The sequence below is a fragment of the Oncorhynchus nerka genome, linkage group LG22 (genome assembly GCF_034236695.1).
Source record: "Oncorhynchus nerka isolate Pitt River linkage group LG22, Oner_Uvic_2.0, whole genome shotgun sequence".
NCBI lineage: Eukaryota > Metazoa > Chordata > Actinopteri > Salmoniformes > Salmonidae > Oncorhynchus > Oncorhynchus nerka.
The window spans coordinates 99,780,412-99,797,179 of NC_088417.1; the positions used below are offsets into that span (position 1 = coordinate 99,780,412).

General features: G+C 47.3%; 2 protein-coding genes across 2 annotated transcripts in view; one reads left to right on the plus strand and one right to left on the minus strand.

Moving 5' to 3' along the window:
• wdr91 (WD repeat domain 91) overlaps positions 1–11,907 on the plus strand; it is a 48,177-nt gene extending 36,270 nt beyond the window's left edge. Inside the window, 1 exon segment of the mRNA XM_065007655.1 lies at positions 11,248–11,907. Within this exon segment, the coding sequence (XP_064863727.1) occupies positions 11,248–11,415 (168 nt within the window). The 3' untranslated portion in view covers positions 11,416–11,907.
• A 588-nt stretch (positions 11,908–12,495) lies between these two features.
• lg22h18orf54 (linkage group 22 C18orf54 homolog) lies at positions 12,496–16,094 on the minus strand. The gene is made up of 8 exons (XM_029654117.2): positions 15,826–16,094; positions 15,245–15,543; positions 14,174–15,061; positions 13,872–14,031; positions 13,608–13,683; positions 13,237–13,458; positions 13,070–13,116; positions 12,496–12,941 (listed from the first exon to the last, which is right to left on the minus strand). Exons 2-8 carry the CDS (start codon positions 15,528–15,530, stop codon positions 12,854–12,856), a joined length of 1,767 nt encoding a protein of 588 aa, XP_029509977.2. The 5' UTR covers positions 15,531–15,543; positions 15,826–16,094; the 3' UTR covers positions 12,496–12,853.
• Positions 16,095–16,768: the final 674 nt, after the last annotated feature.

Below are 16,768 nucleotides of genomic sequence, written 5' to 3' on the forward strand. Positions count from 1 at the left end.
GATGATTTGGGTGGATCCCATCCTCCTTATAGTGCTGTGGGTGGATCCCATCCTCCTTATAGTGCTGTGTAAGGATCCAGGAACCCAGATGATTTGGGTGGATCCCATCCTCCTTATAATGCTGTGGGTGGATCCCATCCTCCTTATAGTGCTGTGGGTGGATCCCATCCTCCTTATAGTGCTGTGGGTGGATCCCATCCTCCTTATAGTGCTGTGTAAGGATCCAGGAACCCAGATGATTTGGGTGGATCCCATCCTCCTTATAGTGCTGTGTAAGGATCCAGGAACCCAGATGATTTGGGTGGATCCCATCCTCCTTATAATGCTGTGGGTGGATCCCATCCTCCTTATAGTGCTGTGGGTGGATCCCATCCTCCTTATAATGCTGTGGGTGGATCCCATCCTCCTTATAGTGCTGTGGGTGGATCCCATCCTCCTTATAGTGCTGTGGGTGGATCCCATCCTCCTTATAGTGCTGTGGGTAAGGATCCTCCTTATAGTGAACCCAGATGATTTGTGGGTGGATCCCATCCTCCTTATAATGCTGTGGGTGGATCCCATCCTCCTTATAGTGCTGTGGGTGGATCCCATCCTCCTTATAGTGCTGTGGGTGGATCCCATCCTCCTTATAGTGCTGTGGGTGGATCCCATCCTCCTTATAGTGCTGTGGGTGGATCCCATCCTCCTTATAGTGCTGTGGGTGGATCCCATCCTCCTTATAGTGCTGTGGGTGGATCCCATCCTCCTTATAGTGCTGTGGGTGGATCCCATCCTCCTTATAGTGCTGTGGGTGGATCCCATCCTCCTTATAGTGCTGTGGGTGGATCCCATCCTCCTTATAGTGCTGTGGGTGGATCCCATCCTCCTTATAGTGCTGTGGGTGGATCCCATCCTCCTTATAGTGCTGTGGGTGGATCCCATCCTCCTTATAGTGCTGTGGGTGGATCCCATCCTCCTTATAGTGCTGTGAAAGGATCCAGGATCCCTTATGATGCTGTGGGTGGATCCCATCCTCCTGATAATGCTGTGAAAGGATCCAGGAACCCAGATGATTTGGGTGGATCCCATCCTCCTTATAGTGCTGTGGGTGGATCCCATCCTCCTTATAGTGCTGTGGGTGGATCCCATCCTCCTTATAATGCTGTGTAAGGATCCAGGAACCCAGATGATTTGGGTGGATCCCATCCTCCTTATAGTGCTGTGGGTGGATCCCATCCTCCTTATAGTGCTGTGGGTGGATCCCATCCTCCTTATAGTGCTGTGGGTGGATCCCATCCTCCTTATAGTGCTGTGGGTGGATCCCATCCTCCTTATAGTGCTGTGGGTGGATCCCATCCTCCTTATAGTGCTGTGGGTGGATCCCATCCTCCTTATAGTGCTGTGGGTGGATCCCATCCTCCTTATAATGCTGTGGGTGGATCCCATCCTCCTTATAGTGCTGTGAAAGGATCCAGGAACCCAGATGATTTGGGTGGATCCCATCCTCCTTATAGTGCTGTGGGTGGATCCCATCCTCCTTATAGTGCTGTGAAAGGATCCAGGAACCCAGATGATTTGGGTGGATCCCATCCTCCTTATAGTGCTGTGGGTGGATCCCATCCTCCTTATAGTGCTGTGTAAGGATCCAGGAACCCAGATGATTTGGGTGGATCCCATCCTCCTTATAATGCTGTGGGTGGATCCCATCCTCCTTATAGTGCTGTGGGTGGATCCCATCCTCCTTATAGTGCTGTGGGTGGATCCCATCCTCCTTATAGTGCTGTGTAAGGATCCAGGAACCCAGATGATTTGGGTGGATCCCATCCTCCTTATAGTGCTGTGTAAGGATCCAGGAACCCAGATGATTTGGGTGGATCCCATCCTCCTTATAATGCTGTGGGTGGATCCCATCCTCCTTATAGTGCTGTGGGTGGATCCCATCCTCCTTATAATGCTGTGGGTGGATCCCATCCTCCTTATAGTGCTGTGGGTGGATCCCATCCTCCTTATAGTGCTGTGGGTGGATCCCATCCTCCTTATAGTGCTGTGGGTGGATCCCATCCTCCTTATAGTGCTGTGGGTGGATCCCATCCTCCTTATAGTGCTGTGGGTGGATCCCATCCTCCTTATAGTGCTGTGTAAGGATCCAGGAACCCAGATGATTTGGGTGGATCCCTTCCTCCTTATAGTGCTGTGGGTGGATCCCATCCTCCTTATAGTGCTGTGGGTGGATCCCATCCTCCTTATAGTGCTGTGTAAGGATCCAGGAACCCAGATGATTTGGGTGGATCCCATCCTCCTTATAATGCTGTGGGTGGATCCCATCCTCCTTATAGTGCTGTGGGTGGATCCCATCCTCCTTATAGTGCTGTGGGTGGATCCCATCCTCCTTATAGTGCTGTGGGTGGATCCCATCCTCCTTATAGTGCTGTGGGTGGATCCCATCCTCCTTATAGTGCTGTGGATGGATCCCATCCTCCTTATAGTGCTGTGGGTGGATCCCTTCCTCCTTATAGTGCTGTGGGTGGATCCCATCCTCCTTATAGTGCTGTGGGTGGATCCCATCCTCCTTATAGTGCTGTGGGTGGATCCCATCCTCCTTATAGTGCTGTGAAAGGATCCAGGATCCCAGATGATTTGGGTGGATTCCATCCTCCTGATAATGCTGTGAAAGGATCCAGGAACCCAGATGATTTGGGTGGATCCCATCCTCCTTATAGTGCTGTGGGTGGATCCCATCCTCCTTATAATGCTGTGTAAGGATCCAGGAACCCAGATGATTTGGGTGGATCCCATCCTCCTTATAGTGCTGTGGGTGGATCCCATCCTCCTTATAGTGCTGTGGGTGGATCCCATCCTCCTTATAGTGCTGTGGGTGGATCCCATCCTCCTTATAGTGCTGTGGGTGGATCCCATCCTCCTTATAGTGCTGTGGGTGGATCCCATCCTCCTTATAGTGCTGTGGGTGGATCCCATCCTCCTTATAGTGCTGTGGGTGGATCCCATCCTCCTTATAATGCTGTGGGTGGATCCCATCCTCCTTATAGTGCTGTGGGTGGATCCCATCCTCCTTATAGTGCTGTGGGTGGATCCCTTCCTCCTTATAGTGCTGTGGGTGGATCCCATCCTCCTTATAGTGCTGTGGGTGGATCCCTTCCTCCTTATAGTGCTGTGAAAGGATCCCATCCTCCTTATAGTGCTGTGGGTGGATCCCATCCTCCTTATAGTGCTGTGGGTGGATCCCATCCTCCTTATAGTGCTGTGGGTGGATCCCATCCTCCTTATAGTGCTGTGTAAGGATCCAGGAACCCAGATGATTTGGGTGGATCCCTTCCTCCTTATAGTGCTGTGGGTGGATCCCATCCTCCTTATAGTGCTGTGTAAGGATCCAGGAACCCAGATGATTTGGGTGGATCCCTTCCTCCTTATAGTGCTGTGGGTGGATCCCATCCTCCTTATAGTGCTGTGTAAGGATCCAGGAACCCAGATGATTTGGGTGGATCCCATCCTCCTTATAGTGCTGTGGGTGGATCCCATCCTCCTTATAGTGCTGTGGGTGGATCCCATCCTCCTTATAGTGCTGTGGGTGGATCCCATCCTCCTTATAGTGCTGTGGGTGGATCCCATCCTCCTTATAGTGCTGTGGGTGGATCCCATCCTCCTTATAGTGCTGTGGGTGGATCCCATCCTCCTTATAATGCTGTGGGTGGATCCCATCCTCCTTATAGTGCTGTGGGTGGATCCCATCCTCCTTATAGTGCTGTGGGTGGATCCCTTCCTCCTTATAGTGCTGTGGGTGGATCCCATCCTCCTTATAGTGCTGTGGGTGGATCCCTTCCTCCTTATAGTGCTGTGAAAGGATCCCATCCTCCTTATAGTGCTGTGGGTGGATCCCATCCTCCTTATAGTGCTGTGGGTGGATCCCATCCTCCTTATAGTGCTGTGGGTGGATCCCATCCTCCTTATAGTGCTGTGTAAGGATCCAGGAACCCAGATGATTTGGGTGGATCCCTTCCTCCTTATAGTGCTGTGGGTGGATCCCATCCTCCTTATAGTGCTGTGTAAGGATCCAGGAACCCAGATGATTTGGGTGGATCCCATCCTCCTTATAATGCTGTGGGTGGATCCCATCCTCCTTATAGTGCTGTGGGTGGATCCCATCCTCCTTATAGTGCTGTGGGTGGATCCCATCCTCCTTATAGTGCTGTGGGTGGATCCCATCCTCCTTATAGTGCTGTGGGTGGATCCCATCCTCCTTATAGTGCTGTGGATGGATCCCATCCTCCTTATAGTGCTGTGGGTGGATCCCTTCCTCCTTATAGTGCTGTGGGTGGATCCCATCCTCCTTATAGTGCTGTGGGTGGATCCCATCCTCCTTATAGTGCTGTGGGTGGATCCCATCCTCCTTATAGTGCTGTGAAAGGATCCAGGATCCCAGATGATTTGGGTGGATTCCATCCTCCTGATAATGCTGTGAAAGGATCCAGGAACCCAGATGATTTGGGTGGATCCCATCCTCCTTATAGTGCTGTGGGTGGATCCCATCCTCCTTATAGTGCTGTGGGTGGATCCCATCCTCCTTATAATGCTGTGTAAGGATCCAGGAACCCAGATGATTTGGGTGGATCCCATCCTCCTTATAGTGCTGTGGGTGGATCCCATCCTCCTTATAGTGCTGTGGGTGGATCCCATCCTCCTTATAGTGCTGTGGGTGGATCCCATCCTCCTTATTGTGCTGTGGGTGGATCCCATCCTCCTTATAGTGCTGTGGGTGGATCCCATCCTCCTTATAGTGCTGTGGGTGGATCCCATCCTCCTTATAGTGCTGTGGGTGGATCCCATCCTCCTTATAGTGCTGTGGGTGGATCCCATCCTCCTTATAATGCTGTGGGTGGATCCCATCCTCCTTATAGTGCTGTGGGTGGATCCCATCCTCCTTATAGTGCTGTGGGTGGATCCCTTCCTCCTTATAGTGCTGTGGGTGGATCCCATCCTCCTTATAGTGCTGTGGGTGGATCCCTTCCTCCTTATAGTGCTGTGAAAGGATCCCATCCTCCTTATAGTGCTGTGGGTGGATCCCATCCTCCTTATAGTGCTGTGGGTGGATCCCATCCTCCTTATAGTGCTGTGGGTGGATCCCATCCTCCTTATAGTGCTGTGGGTGGATCCCATCCTCCTTATAGTGCTGTGGGTGGATCCCATCCTCCTTATAGTGCTGTGAAAGGATCCAGGAACCCAGATGATTTGGGTGGATCCCATCCTCCTTATAGTGCTGTGGGTGGATCCCATCCTCCTTATAGTGCTGTGGGTGGATCCCATCCTCCTTATAGTGCTGTGAAAGGATCCAGGAACCCAGATGATTTGGGTGGATCCCATCCTCCTTATAGTGCTGTGGGTGGATCCCATCCTCCTTATAGTGCTGTGTAAGGATCCAGGAACCCAGATGATTTGGGTGGATCCCATCCTCCTTATAGTGCTGTGGGTGGATCCCATCCTCCTTATAGTGCTGTGGGTGGATCCCATCCTCCTTATAGTGCTGTGGGTGAATCCCATCCTCCTTATAGTGCTGTGTAAGGATCCAGGAACCCAGATGATTTGGGTGGATCCCATCCTCCTTATAGTGCTGTGTAAGGATCCAGGAACCCAGATGATTTGGGTGGATCCCATCCTCCTTATAATGCTGTGGGTGGATCCCATCCTCCTTATAGTGCTGTGTAAGGATCCAGGAACCCAGATGATTTGGGTGGATCCCATCCTCCTTATAATGCTGTGGGTGGATCCCATCCTCCTTATAGTGCTGTGTAAGGATCCAGGAACCCAGATGATTTGGGTGGATCCCATCCTCCTTATAGTGCTGTGTAAGGATCCAGGAACCCAGATGATTTGGGTGGATCCCATCCTCCTTATAGTGCTGTGGGTGGATCCCATCCTCCTTATAGTGCTGTGTAAGGATCCAGGAACCCAGATGATTTGGGTGGATCCCATCCTCCTTATAATGCTGTGGGTGGATCCCATCCTCCTTATAGTGCTGTGGGTGGATCCCATCCTCCTTATAGTGCTGTGGGTGGATCCCATCCTCCTTATAGTGCTGTGGGTGGATCCCATCCTCCTTATAGTGCTGTGGGTGGATCCCATCCTCCTTATAGTGCTGTGGGTGGATCCCATCCTCCTTATAGTGCTGTGGGTGGATCCCATCCTCCTTATAGTGCTGTGGGTGGATCCCATCCTCCTTATAGTGCTGTGGGTGGATCCCATCCTCCTTATAATGCTGTGTAAGGATCCAGGAACCCAGATGATTTGGGTGGATCCCATCCTCCTTATAGTGCTGTGGGTGGATCCCATCCTCCTTATAGTGCTGTGGGTGGATCCCATCCTCCTTATAGTGCTGTGGGTGGATCCCATCCTCCTTATAGTGCTGTGGGTGGATCCCATCCTCCTTATAGTGCTGTGGGTGGATCCCATCCTCCTTATAGTGCTGTGGGTGGATCCCATCCTCCTTATAGTGCTGTGGGTGGATCCCATCCTCCTTATAGTGCTGTGGGTGGATCCCATCCTCCTTATAATGCTGTGGGTGGATCCCATCCTCCTTATAGTGCTGTGGGTGGATCCCATCCTCCTTATAGTGCTGTGAAAGGATCCCATCCTCCTTATAGTGCTGTGGGTGGATCCCATCCTCCTTATAGTGCTGTGGGTGGATCCCTTCCTCCTTATAGTGCTGTGAAAGGATCCCATCCTCCTTTTAGTGCTGTGGGTGGATCCTATCCTCCTTATAATGCTGTGAAAGGATCCAGGATCCCAGATGATTTGGGTGGATCCCGTCCTCCTTATAGTGCTGTGAAAGGATCCAGGAACCCAGATGATTTGGGTGGATCCCATCCTCCTTATAATGCTGTGAAAGGATCCAGGAACCCAGATGATTTGGGTGGATCCCATCCTCCTTATAGTGCTGTGAAAGGATCCAGGATCCCAGATGATTTGGGTGGATCCCATCCTCCTTATAATGCTGTGAAAGGATCCAGGAACCCAGATGATTTGGGTGGATCCCATCCTCCTTATAAAACAAGCTTTGTTTCCAGAAGGTATCAAAATGGTCAGTAAATGTTACATCCACAGAGCTGCAATAGTCTGGTAGTCAGTTATGGAGGGATAACAGTCTGCTGATAGTCTGGTAGCCAGTTATGGAGGGATAAAAGTCTGGTAGTCAGTTATGGAGGGATAACAGTCTGCTGATAGTCTGGTAGCCAGTTATGGAGGGATAATAGTCTGGTAGCCAGTTATGGAGGGATAACAGTCTGCTGATAGTCTGGTAGCCAGTTATGGAGGGATAACAGTCTGCTGATAGTCTGGTAGCCAGTTATGGAGGGATAACAGTCTGGTAGCCAGTTATGGAGGGATAACAGTCTGCTGAACTATTCAATAGTCTGGTAGCCAGTTATGGAGGGATAACAGTCTGCTGAACTATTCAATAGTCTGGTAGCCAGTTATGGAGGGATACCAGTCTGCTGAACTATTCAATAGTCTGGTAGTCAGTTATGGAGGGATAACAGTCTGCTGAACTATTCAATAGTCTGGTAGCCAGTTATGGAGGGATAACAGTCTGCTGAACCGTTCAATGCCACGATTTAGGGAGGACAGAGGGACAGATATTATTTGTTTGTTATTTGGGTGTTTGTTGGTGTCAAGCAGAGACCCAATCAGTTGTTTAAAATCCATCTTCAGCTGTTCTGTGCTGCCCTTCATAATGTCATTGAATTACACATGAACTATGATCGACTACATTTCCTGTTGTAGGTTTATAATGTTTGGGAGCAGCTTATTGATGTCCTGTACTCGGGCTCCTGTGTAGCACAACGTTTTTGCTCCAGGGACTGAGGCATTTCTCACCATTGAACGGCCGGGGAAGGAGAAGTCCGCCCATTCCTGCCCTTCACACCTTTCATGGGCCCATGAGATGCAGGATAGCATAGGCCGGCAGCGCCCTGTCAGGTCCAGACCTCCCACAGCAGGCAGAGCCCTGTCAGGTCCAGACCTCCCACAGCAGGCAGAGCCCTGTCAGGTCCAGACCTCCCACAGCAGGCAGAGCCCTGTCAGGTCCAGACCTCCCACAGCAGGCAGAGCCCCGTCAGATCCAGACCTCCCACAGCAGGCAGAGCCCCGTCAGATCCAGACCTCCCACAGCAGGCAGAGCCCCGTCAGGTCCAGAGAGAGGGAAAGGAGCCGAACTCGACGACGAAGCCGCTGCTGGAGTCAGCTCAGCAGTGAAGGCGCAGGTAGATCCCAAGCTAACAGGCGAGCCAAAAACAAGCAAATATCGGTGCAGTACAACTCATCCTCGTCACGGATTGGCTATTTGCAGCAGACGACCACACCGGGGTTCCTATCAGCTAACAACAAGAACGAGAGGCTCCAGTGGGCATCACCAACACTGGACCATTGAGGAGAGGAAAAACATGGCCTGGTCCAACAAATCCCAGTTCCTGTTGTGTCTTGCTGATGGCAGAGTCAGGATTTGGCATCCATGGCCTCATCCTGACTGGTGTCAACAGTACAGGCTGATGGCGGTGGTGTGATGGTGTGGGGAATGTTTTCCTTGCATGCATTAGGTCCCTTGATACCAAATTGAGCAACGTTTCCATTCCCCAAAGAATGCAAGCTGTTCTGGAGGCAAATTTGGGGTCCGACCTGGTACTAGATGGGTGTACCTAATAAATATTTATACTATGAGTTTGGAATAATACTGTGAAATTGTTTTTAAAAATTACGATAATGCTCTTTTAGTGTAAGGACTGTTTGAAAAGTGTTTTGGTCCTAGCAAATTTCTTGCTTTGAGAAATTTCCCTTTGCTAAGAAGCATTGTAATTAACAGTAAGGTACTTAATTGTTACCTAGAAATGATTTGATATTGAGATGTTTTAAAAACGGCTAGGCGAGCTCACCGTTATTCCTTAAACATCCAATGACCTTATATGTTATGTTTAGAGGGAGACTGGCACTGACATCCAAAACAGGCATCAAAACGTCAGTCGATTCTCAATGTACGATATGATTATAGAAACAAAAAACCTTTTCACTTCCATATCACATCAAAATAATTTCACAAATGCAAAAAATATATATTATAAACTTAACCAGGTTTATTTTTCTGTTACAACATTTTTCTGATGTCTGTTACAGGCGTTCGGAGCATATGCTAGATCAGTGGTATCCAATTTTCGAGCCTTGGGTCGCAGAGCTTCGTGGGAGTTTTGAGTATCACTCGGTAGGAAGTCAGCAACTCGATTCGCTTAGTTTGGAGGGCTGAAAAGGCACTACGCCTCGCTCAAAATTGAATTAGGACAACACTCCCACTTTCATACAGCTCGCAGGATCGCTCAAAATGGAGGCTAAGTGGAAGGCTATTGAGATTGTGTGTGTGTGTGTGTGTGTGTGTGTGTGTGTGTGTGTGTGTGTGTGTGTGTGTGTGTGTGTGGCTGTTCACCCATCACTAATAGGAAAATATCCTGCATTGAGAGTGAAACCTATTATTTGTCGACTACCATATGAATTTAACACCACGAGTAATGGAACATCAGCTGCTCCTGAGGCTGTGACCTGTTTTATATATATATATATATATTATAGTCTCTGCTGAGATGTGAACAGACCTCATTAAGACTGGATGTCATGCAGGAGATGTGTTTTAGTGACGGGCCAGTGGAGCCTCTCCCACTCACACAATAAGCAGAATATCTGTGTGTAGTAAGAATAGCACCAACACAACATTTACATAAGTCATTTAGCAGAACACTCTTATCCAGAGCGACTTACAAATTGGTGCTTTCACCTTATGACATCCAGTGGAACAGCCACTTTACAATAGTGCATCTAGGTCTTTTAAGGGGGGAGAAGGATTACTTTATCCTATCCTAGGTATTCCTTAAAGAGGTGGGGTTTCAGGTGTCTCCGGAAGGTGGTGATTGACTCCGCTGTCCTGGCGTCGTGAGGGAGTTTGTTCCACCATTGGGGGGCCAGAGCAGCGAACAGTTTTGACTGGGCTGAGCGGGAACTGTACTTCCTCAGTGGTAGGGAGGCGAGCAGGCCAGAGGTGGATGAACGCAGTGCCCTTGTTTGGGTGTAGGGCCTGATCAGAGCCTGGAGGTACTGAGGTGCCGTTCCCCTCACAGCTCCGTAGGCAAGCACCATGGTCTTGTAGCGGATGCGAGCTTCAACTGGAAGCCAGTGGAGAGAGCGGAGGAGCGGGGTGACGTGAGAGAACTTGGGAAGGTTGAACACCAGACGGGCTGCGGCGTTCTGGATGAGTTGTAGGGGTTTAATGGCACAGGCAGGGAGCCCAGCCAACAGCGAGTTGCAGTAATCCAGACGGGAGATGACAAGTGCCTGGATTAGGACCTGCGCCGCTTCCTGTGTGAGGCAGGGTCGTACTCTGCGGATGTTGTAGAGCATGAACCTACAGGAACGGGCCACCGCCTTGATGTTATTTGAGAACGACAGGGTGTTGTCCAGGATCACGCCAAGGTTCTTAGCGCTCTGGGACGAGGACACAATGGAGTTGTCAACCGTGATGGCGAGATCATGGAACGGGCAGTCCTTCCCCGGGAGGAAGAGCAGCTCCGTCTTGCCGAGGTTCAGCTTGAGGTGATGATCCGTCATCCACACTGATATGTCTGCCAGACATGCAGAGATGCGATTCAGAGATGCGATTCGCCACCTGGTCGTCAGAAGGGGGAAAGGAGAAGATTAATTGTGTGTCGTCTGCATAGCAATGATAGGAAAGCATAGCAATGAGCATAGCAATGATCTTAAAGCTGGAATACAGAGTGGTGAAACTGCCATGTTTTTGTTGTGTTTTTTTTTGTTGCGAGATTAACAACAACAACAACAACGGGACGATACTTTGAAACAACAAGCTTGTTTTCCCTCTGACATCATCACTGCCTGCCTGTAAGAGCAGCGGAGTCTTTTGCCTTAGAGGCTCCTCCCCCTTTCAGGAACAAAACAATAACAAATGTTCCTGGGGTTACCATGGGGATTCCGTCAATGGGGATTCCGTCTTTAAGACGTAGTCATAGTAAATGCATTTTTCCTCGATTTAAAAGTAGCTATCGACAAGTGTGAGTACGAACAAGGCAAGGGATTTTTTTTTTTTTTTGCTGTTGCCCTGACTAAGTCTCTGTGTGTGTGTGTGTGTGTGTGTGTGTGTGTGTGTGTGTGTGTGTGTGTGTGTGTGTGTGTGTGTGTGTGTGTGTGTGTGTGTCTTGTCTTCACCAGCTGAACAGCTCCAGTGATAGTGGTCTGGAGAAGGTTCTACCGTTGGGGGGCCACAAGGCCCCTGTGGTCACAGTGGACTGGTGCTCTGCCATGGACTGTGGCACCTGCCTCACCGCATCCATGGACGGAAAGATCAAACTCAGCACTTTACTGGCACAGAAATCCTGATTGGTTGAAATTTAAAGGCCTCGAGGGAAAGGTTCCTCATTGGAGGGAAGCATTTTAATGCAGCATCACACTATTGAAGCCGATGTATTCTACAGTAGCGTTCGCCTTAAATCATTGTAATACTTTGTATTGACCTAAGGCAGTCAACAACATATCATGGATGAAACAGGGCTTTGGAAAATCATAATAGGATATTAACAATTAGAATAAAATCCAACTCATTCCTTACCTGCACGTGGTGTTCAGTCCATGTGAGAGACCATGTTATATTTGATGTAGTAGAGAAGTTGTGGCTTTAAAATCTGAACTGGTTGTTGTGAGAATTTGAAACTTTTGAGAGGCCAATGCATCTGTCCGAGGCCGACACCATGCAGAAGTGGAACCCTTCTCTTGCTTTTCTCAATAACACAACTCCTGATCAAGGGCTGTTTGTTTAATCATGTATGTGTGTATAATCGCTTGTGGATTGTGACAATAAATAATTTGTAGATAGTCCTGTATCAGTGTTTTTTTTCTCCTGTCGTTATGGATCTTTTTAGTGTCGGGGGATAAAAATCAACTGGATTCTAAATACAACAACCAATGGAATACGAGTTATACCTCACTAGACCCAAATATGGGCAATAGATCTCAGAACATTGGAATCATCCAAACTTACAGCATTATGGAAGCCAACGCAGAGATGTTAGCTACATATGTAGCTGGGGTGAGTAATGACGTGTCAAGAGTATCTCGGTGTGTTCTTCTACATGCATTTCCTCTCACATTATTAGGCTGACCACTGGAGAAGTCTGAACAGTATCACCTCAGAGTAGGAGTGCTGATCTGGGATCAGTTGGGACCTGATGTTTTGTGGGTACTGGCCCAGATCCCTAACTTTGACTTTTTAATGAGTTACCTGGACACCCAAGTCTGGTAAACACACTCTGCATAACAAATCATGTTCCGCTCGCCATGAAACTTGTCTTTAGAATTAACTTCACTCGATGCAAATTAAATGATTCATCAGACAAATCGGTTTCCTACCGTTGTGGATTCTCTAAAAGTCACTATATAAAAACAGACAACTAAACAAGCATGTTGTTGTGAACGTTCACTTTATTAAAACAGGTTCTGTGAGATCTTACTGCCTTATAAGGCATTACTGAATTCACAAGATGTTATGTGCCCTTGAGATATAAAATATAAACTTATATACAATACAAAACATTAGGCTATTAAGAGTAGTTAAATGGCAGACTATTATTGTGCTGTTCGAATAATAAATAAATAATCATGTTTGAATAATCAAGACACTGAAATTCTCCCCGTCATTGAGATTTTACTGGTTTGGCCCCTCCATGTTCAAATCAAGACCTAGACATTCTGCTTTTCAGACCATTTTCACGTAACCAACACACCGATGCAAGTCCTCTTTTAGAAAGATATGGCTGGTCTTCTACGAGTATTTCCCTTCCTGTGATGTGGCCTTCCCGCCAGCTGAGTCTTCAACTAGACTCTTCAATCTCCCAAGGTGATGCAAGGCCCTGAAACAAAACAAGATCGTTTATTTAATGGATTTTATGTGACAAGACTATCATGGGTCTTTTAAAATAAAATATACATTTAGTCTACTGTCTTATTCCAAATGTATCTATTTGTGTAAGTATTGTACCTCTTTAACGATTGTCCACCGAGTGCAGTGTCATAGTCATCGGACCTCTGTAATTCAGACAATGGTATCACTGCTCTGGTTCACATCAGTTATGTCAGGAAAAATAGATTCCTAACTAGAAACCAGATTAGTTGAAGTCTACACATCATTCATCTCATTCTCAGTACCATTATCATCTGTGGTTGTGTGCCGTCCTCCAACGTTGGCGTTGAACCATTCTCCGAGGTTACTTCCTTTTCTGTTCCATTCTCCGAGGTTACTTCCTTTTCATTCTCCAGACTGACTTGTTGCTCCACGGCTTGAAGGCTAAACAGCATTTGTTTGAGGGCCTCCACCGGACCAGGGTGTTTCCTGCTGCTGTAGCCTGACGAACATGAGCGTGAGGCAGCCTGCACAAGCACAACATGTAAGATGGGGGGAGTTAGGATTCAAGTTCATGGCTCTGAGGTACAACATATCCATCTCTCAAATGAGAATTCTTAGTTAAAACTTTACATGGACTAAGGAATCATCTCATCGAGGAGCATTTTGTACAGACCTCGTCTGTCCTGTCTCTCAAAATCTCTGTGGTGATCAGTGTGTCTTCTGCTCCCTCTACAGGTACTGGAGATTTACTGCAGAGGGAGAGAAGCAGAGAATTTAGCAACACCTTCTGTGAAATTATAGCTCAATAATAGTTGAGTTTACTAAAAGTACATTCTAAAAAAAAAAAAAAAAACATATCCTACTTAATCTTTGTAATGGATCGTGCTTAATCTTCGTTTTGTATTCATACATGTCACCACTTTTGACTAGCACTCACAATGTGATGGCAGGGTTGTCCCAAGAGCGATCAGCCTCTAGGACATCCTCTGAGCCACCAGGGCTGTGTCCCATGTCCTTCTGCAGCTGGCTGGTCAGGCCTAGTGAAGGTGAGTTAAGGACCTTCTCTGCCTTCAAGATCAAACTCTCGATCTTATCACCTGTGAAGAAACACAGTGGACAGCTCTTATGCAACTTTCACAATACATGAAAATACCAGTGTAACTGTAAACTGAGGACTAAGTCTGGACAAATGAAAACAAACCCTGGGTGTTGTTTAGACACGCAGAATGTTTATTTTACCTCTGAAGAGCTCGTCGAAATCAGTGCTCCGTTCTCCCTCTGCGGCTAAAGTTAGCCGCTCTGCAAACCGTAGTCTAAACTCCCTCAGTGTCCTGTGATCAGCCTCTCCTCTGAGAAGTTGTTGCCTGTCATCATCAGAACCAGAGACATCCTCAAGATGGCCGCCGTTACTATCCTGCTGTCCTTCCTGTAGCTCCTCATAGGAAGCCTCCAGCTCGCCCAGCCAGGAGGGAGGTCTAGGGGAGGGAGGCACGGTCTGGGTCGGGCCCCAGCCCCTACGCTGTGTCTTCTTATGAGACTCTGTGAAGTCTATATTAGTGGTGGAAATGTCTTTGGGAACATTGTCACACTCCTGGAGCCAGGCGGGGTACTTCAGGTCAGGAACGCTGGTGACCCCAGAGAAATCCATCTCTGACTTTTGGCTGGTCAGCCAGCGAGGGTAATCGTGGTGGGAGGAGAAAGGACCAGGGGAGTCTGTGGTCTGGTGGTAGAGACCATGCTGGGGCCGTAGGCTCCCCTTCACTCTGGGGCCTGTGAAGGGATCTGTCTTTTGAGTTTCCTCTGCTTGAGTTCCAGCTCTGGACTGGTACAGCTTGTGAGGAGTGTTGTGAGGGGCAGAGTAGTGCAGGCAGTGTTTAATATGAGAGCTGCTGTTAGGCCTAGGCCTCCTAGAGGACCAGGAGTTAGAGTAGGAGCTCTGCCCCGGGGGGTAGTCCCCAGACTGGGTGAGGAAGGCAGAGGTGCGAGTCACGGGTAGGGAGCCATCACAGGGGAGCACCAACAGATCGTCGGTGGTCAGGCTGATGCAGTCTGAGGTTCCACGGTGACCAGAACCCACAGGAAGATTCAGGAAGTCCAGCTCCCGGTCTGTTAGTCTCTCTCTAAGAACTGGGAACCATGGACAAGACTATTATATGATATGGTATACAATCAAAGTGATTAATTATTGTACATTAATTAAGATCCAAGTACCACTTGATAAAAGTATTATGTTTTATCTCCATATTCAAACAGCTTGGACAAATAAAAGTTAAACATTTCATAATCGATGACAAAAACCTAAATCTTTACCATCTTTATTCCTGAACTCGGTTCCGGGCAGAGCAGAACTTAGCAGGTTTTTCTGGAGCTGCAGACTCCCGGTAGAAGTTTCAGAAGTGTGCAGGCTTCTGTCAAAGTCTGCAATGTAGGCTTCCAGGGCCTCAGTAGCAGATTCATAGTCTCGGTCCCGGTATCTGATGCCGGTGAGAGACGGATCGTTGTCCCTTAAGGTGCCTCTCAGGTGTCCGGAGCTAGCCAACAAGGAGGTGATGGTTGACTCCGGAGAAAAGATAAGGTCATCTTGTCCGGAAGTCATTCTGTCAAACAAACTAACATGTTGTAAAGTTAGATAGTTTTCTTATTTTAACTTGTCAGATATCCAAGTTACACTACTATAAACTGATCGTAAAGAACACATGTGTTTATCTGACTAGTAACAAGCTGAATCAAATAAATAAATAAAAACAACACGCCAAAATGTTTGTACTCGCTGACTGTAAAACAAAAAACGTTTGTCATCTTTTTGTTGTTGTCGTACTCTTTTCGGTTTTACCTGCTTGTAAACTATTAAGTAAATCATTTAAACATTAGGAAACGTGTTATAAACTTACCGGTAACGCCTTTATAGTTGGTTCGTAGATAACAAGCTCCAACAAAGTCGTCACTAGTTACCACAAAGTCATAAACCCCGCTCATTTGTCACATTTCTCATCTTAAAATGTGATTTTTAAACCTAAAAACATAAGCTAAACCACACTGCTAACGTTATGCCTAACATTAAATAAGTATTAAACAAATATATAAATATTTTAACGATATATCCACTAGTGGAAACCCTCCCCAGCACAGCGGCAAATGTGTTGGCCAACAGGAAATATTCCATGCGTTTTCACGTCACAGCGGCTCGACGCACCGAGGTATAAAACAAGACTTCAAGACCGTCTGCACTGTGACGAGTTGTTCATTCACATCGTTATGCATAGAAGAGAGCCTACCTCTTCCCCGTCACTGTTCAATCAAATGGCATCCATGTTCAAAATGACAGCGGTACAGTTTGGAATATATTGCAGTGAATTGTCACTGTAGCCATAAGATTAGATGTTCAGGAGTCTTATGGCTTGTTGGTAGAAGCTGTTTAGAAGCCTCTTGGACCTGGACTTGGCCCTCCGGTACCGCTTGTCATGCGAATGATTGGATTTTCCATTGATTGATTGAGTTTATTTGCCAGTTTAACAAAAAACACATATGCACACAGTATATACATCTGAAAAACATGACGGGGATATCACAAGAGATTCTTATTTCCACTGTGGTCCCTAAATGACATAGATACATTACATAGATACATTACATAGATACAGATACATGACATAGATACATTACATAGATACATGACATAGATACATTACATAGATACAGATACATTACATAGATACATTACATAGATACATTACATAGATACATTACATAGATACATGACATAGATACATTACATAGATACATTACATAGATACATGACATAGATACAGATACATGACATAGATACATTACATA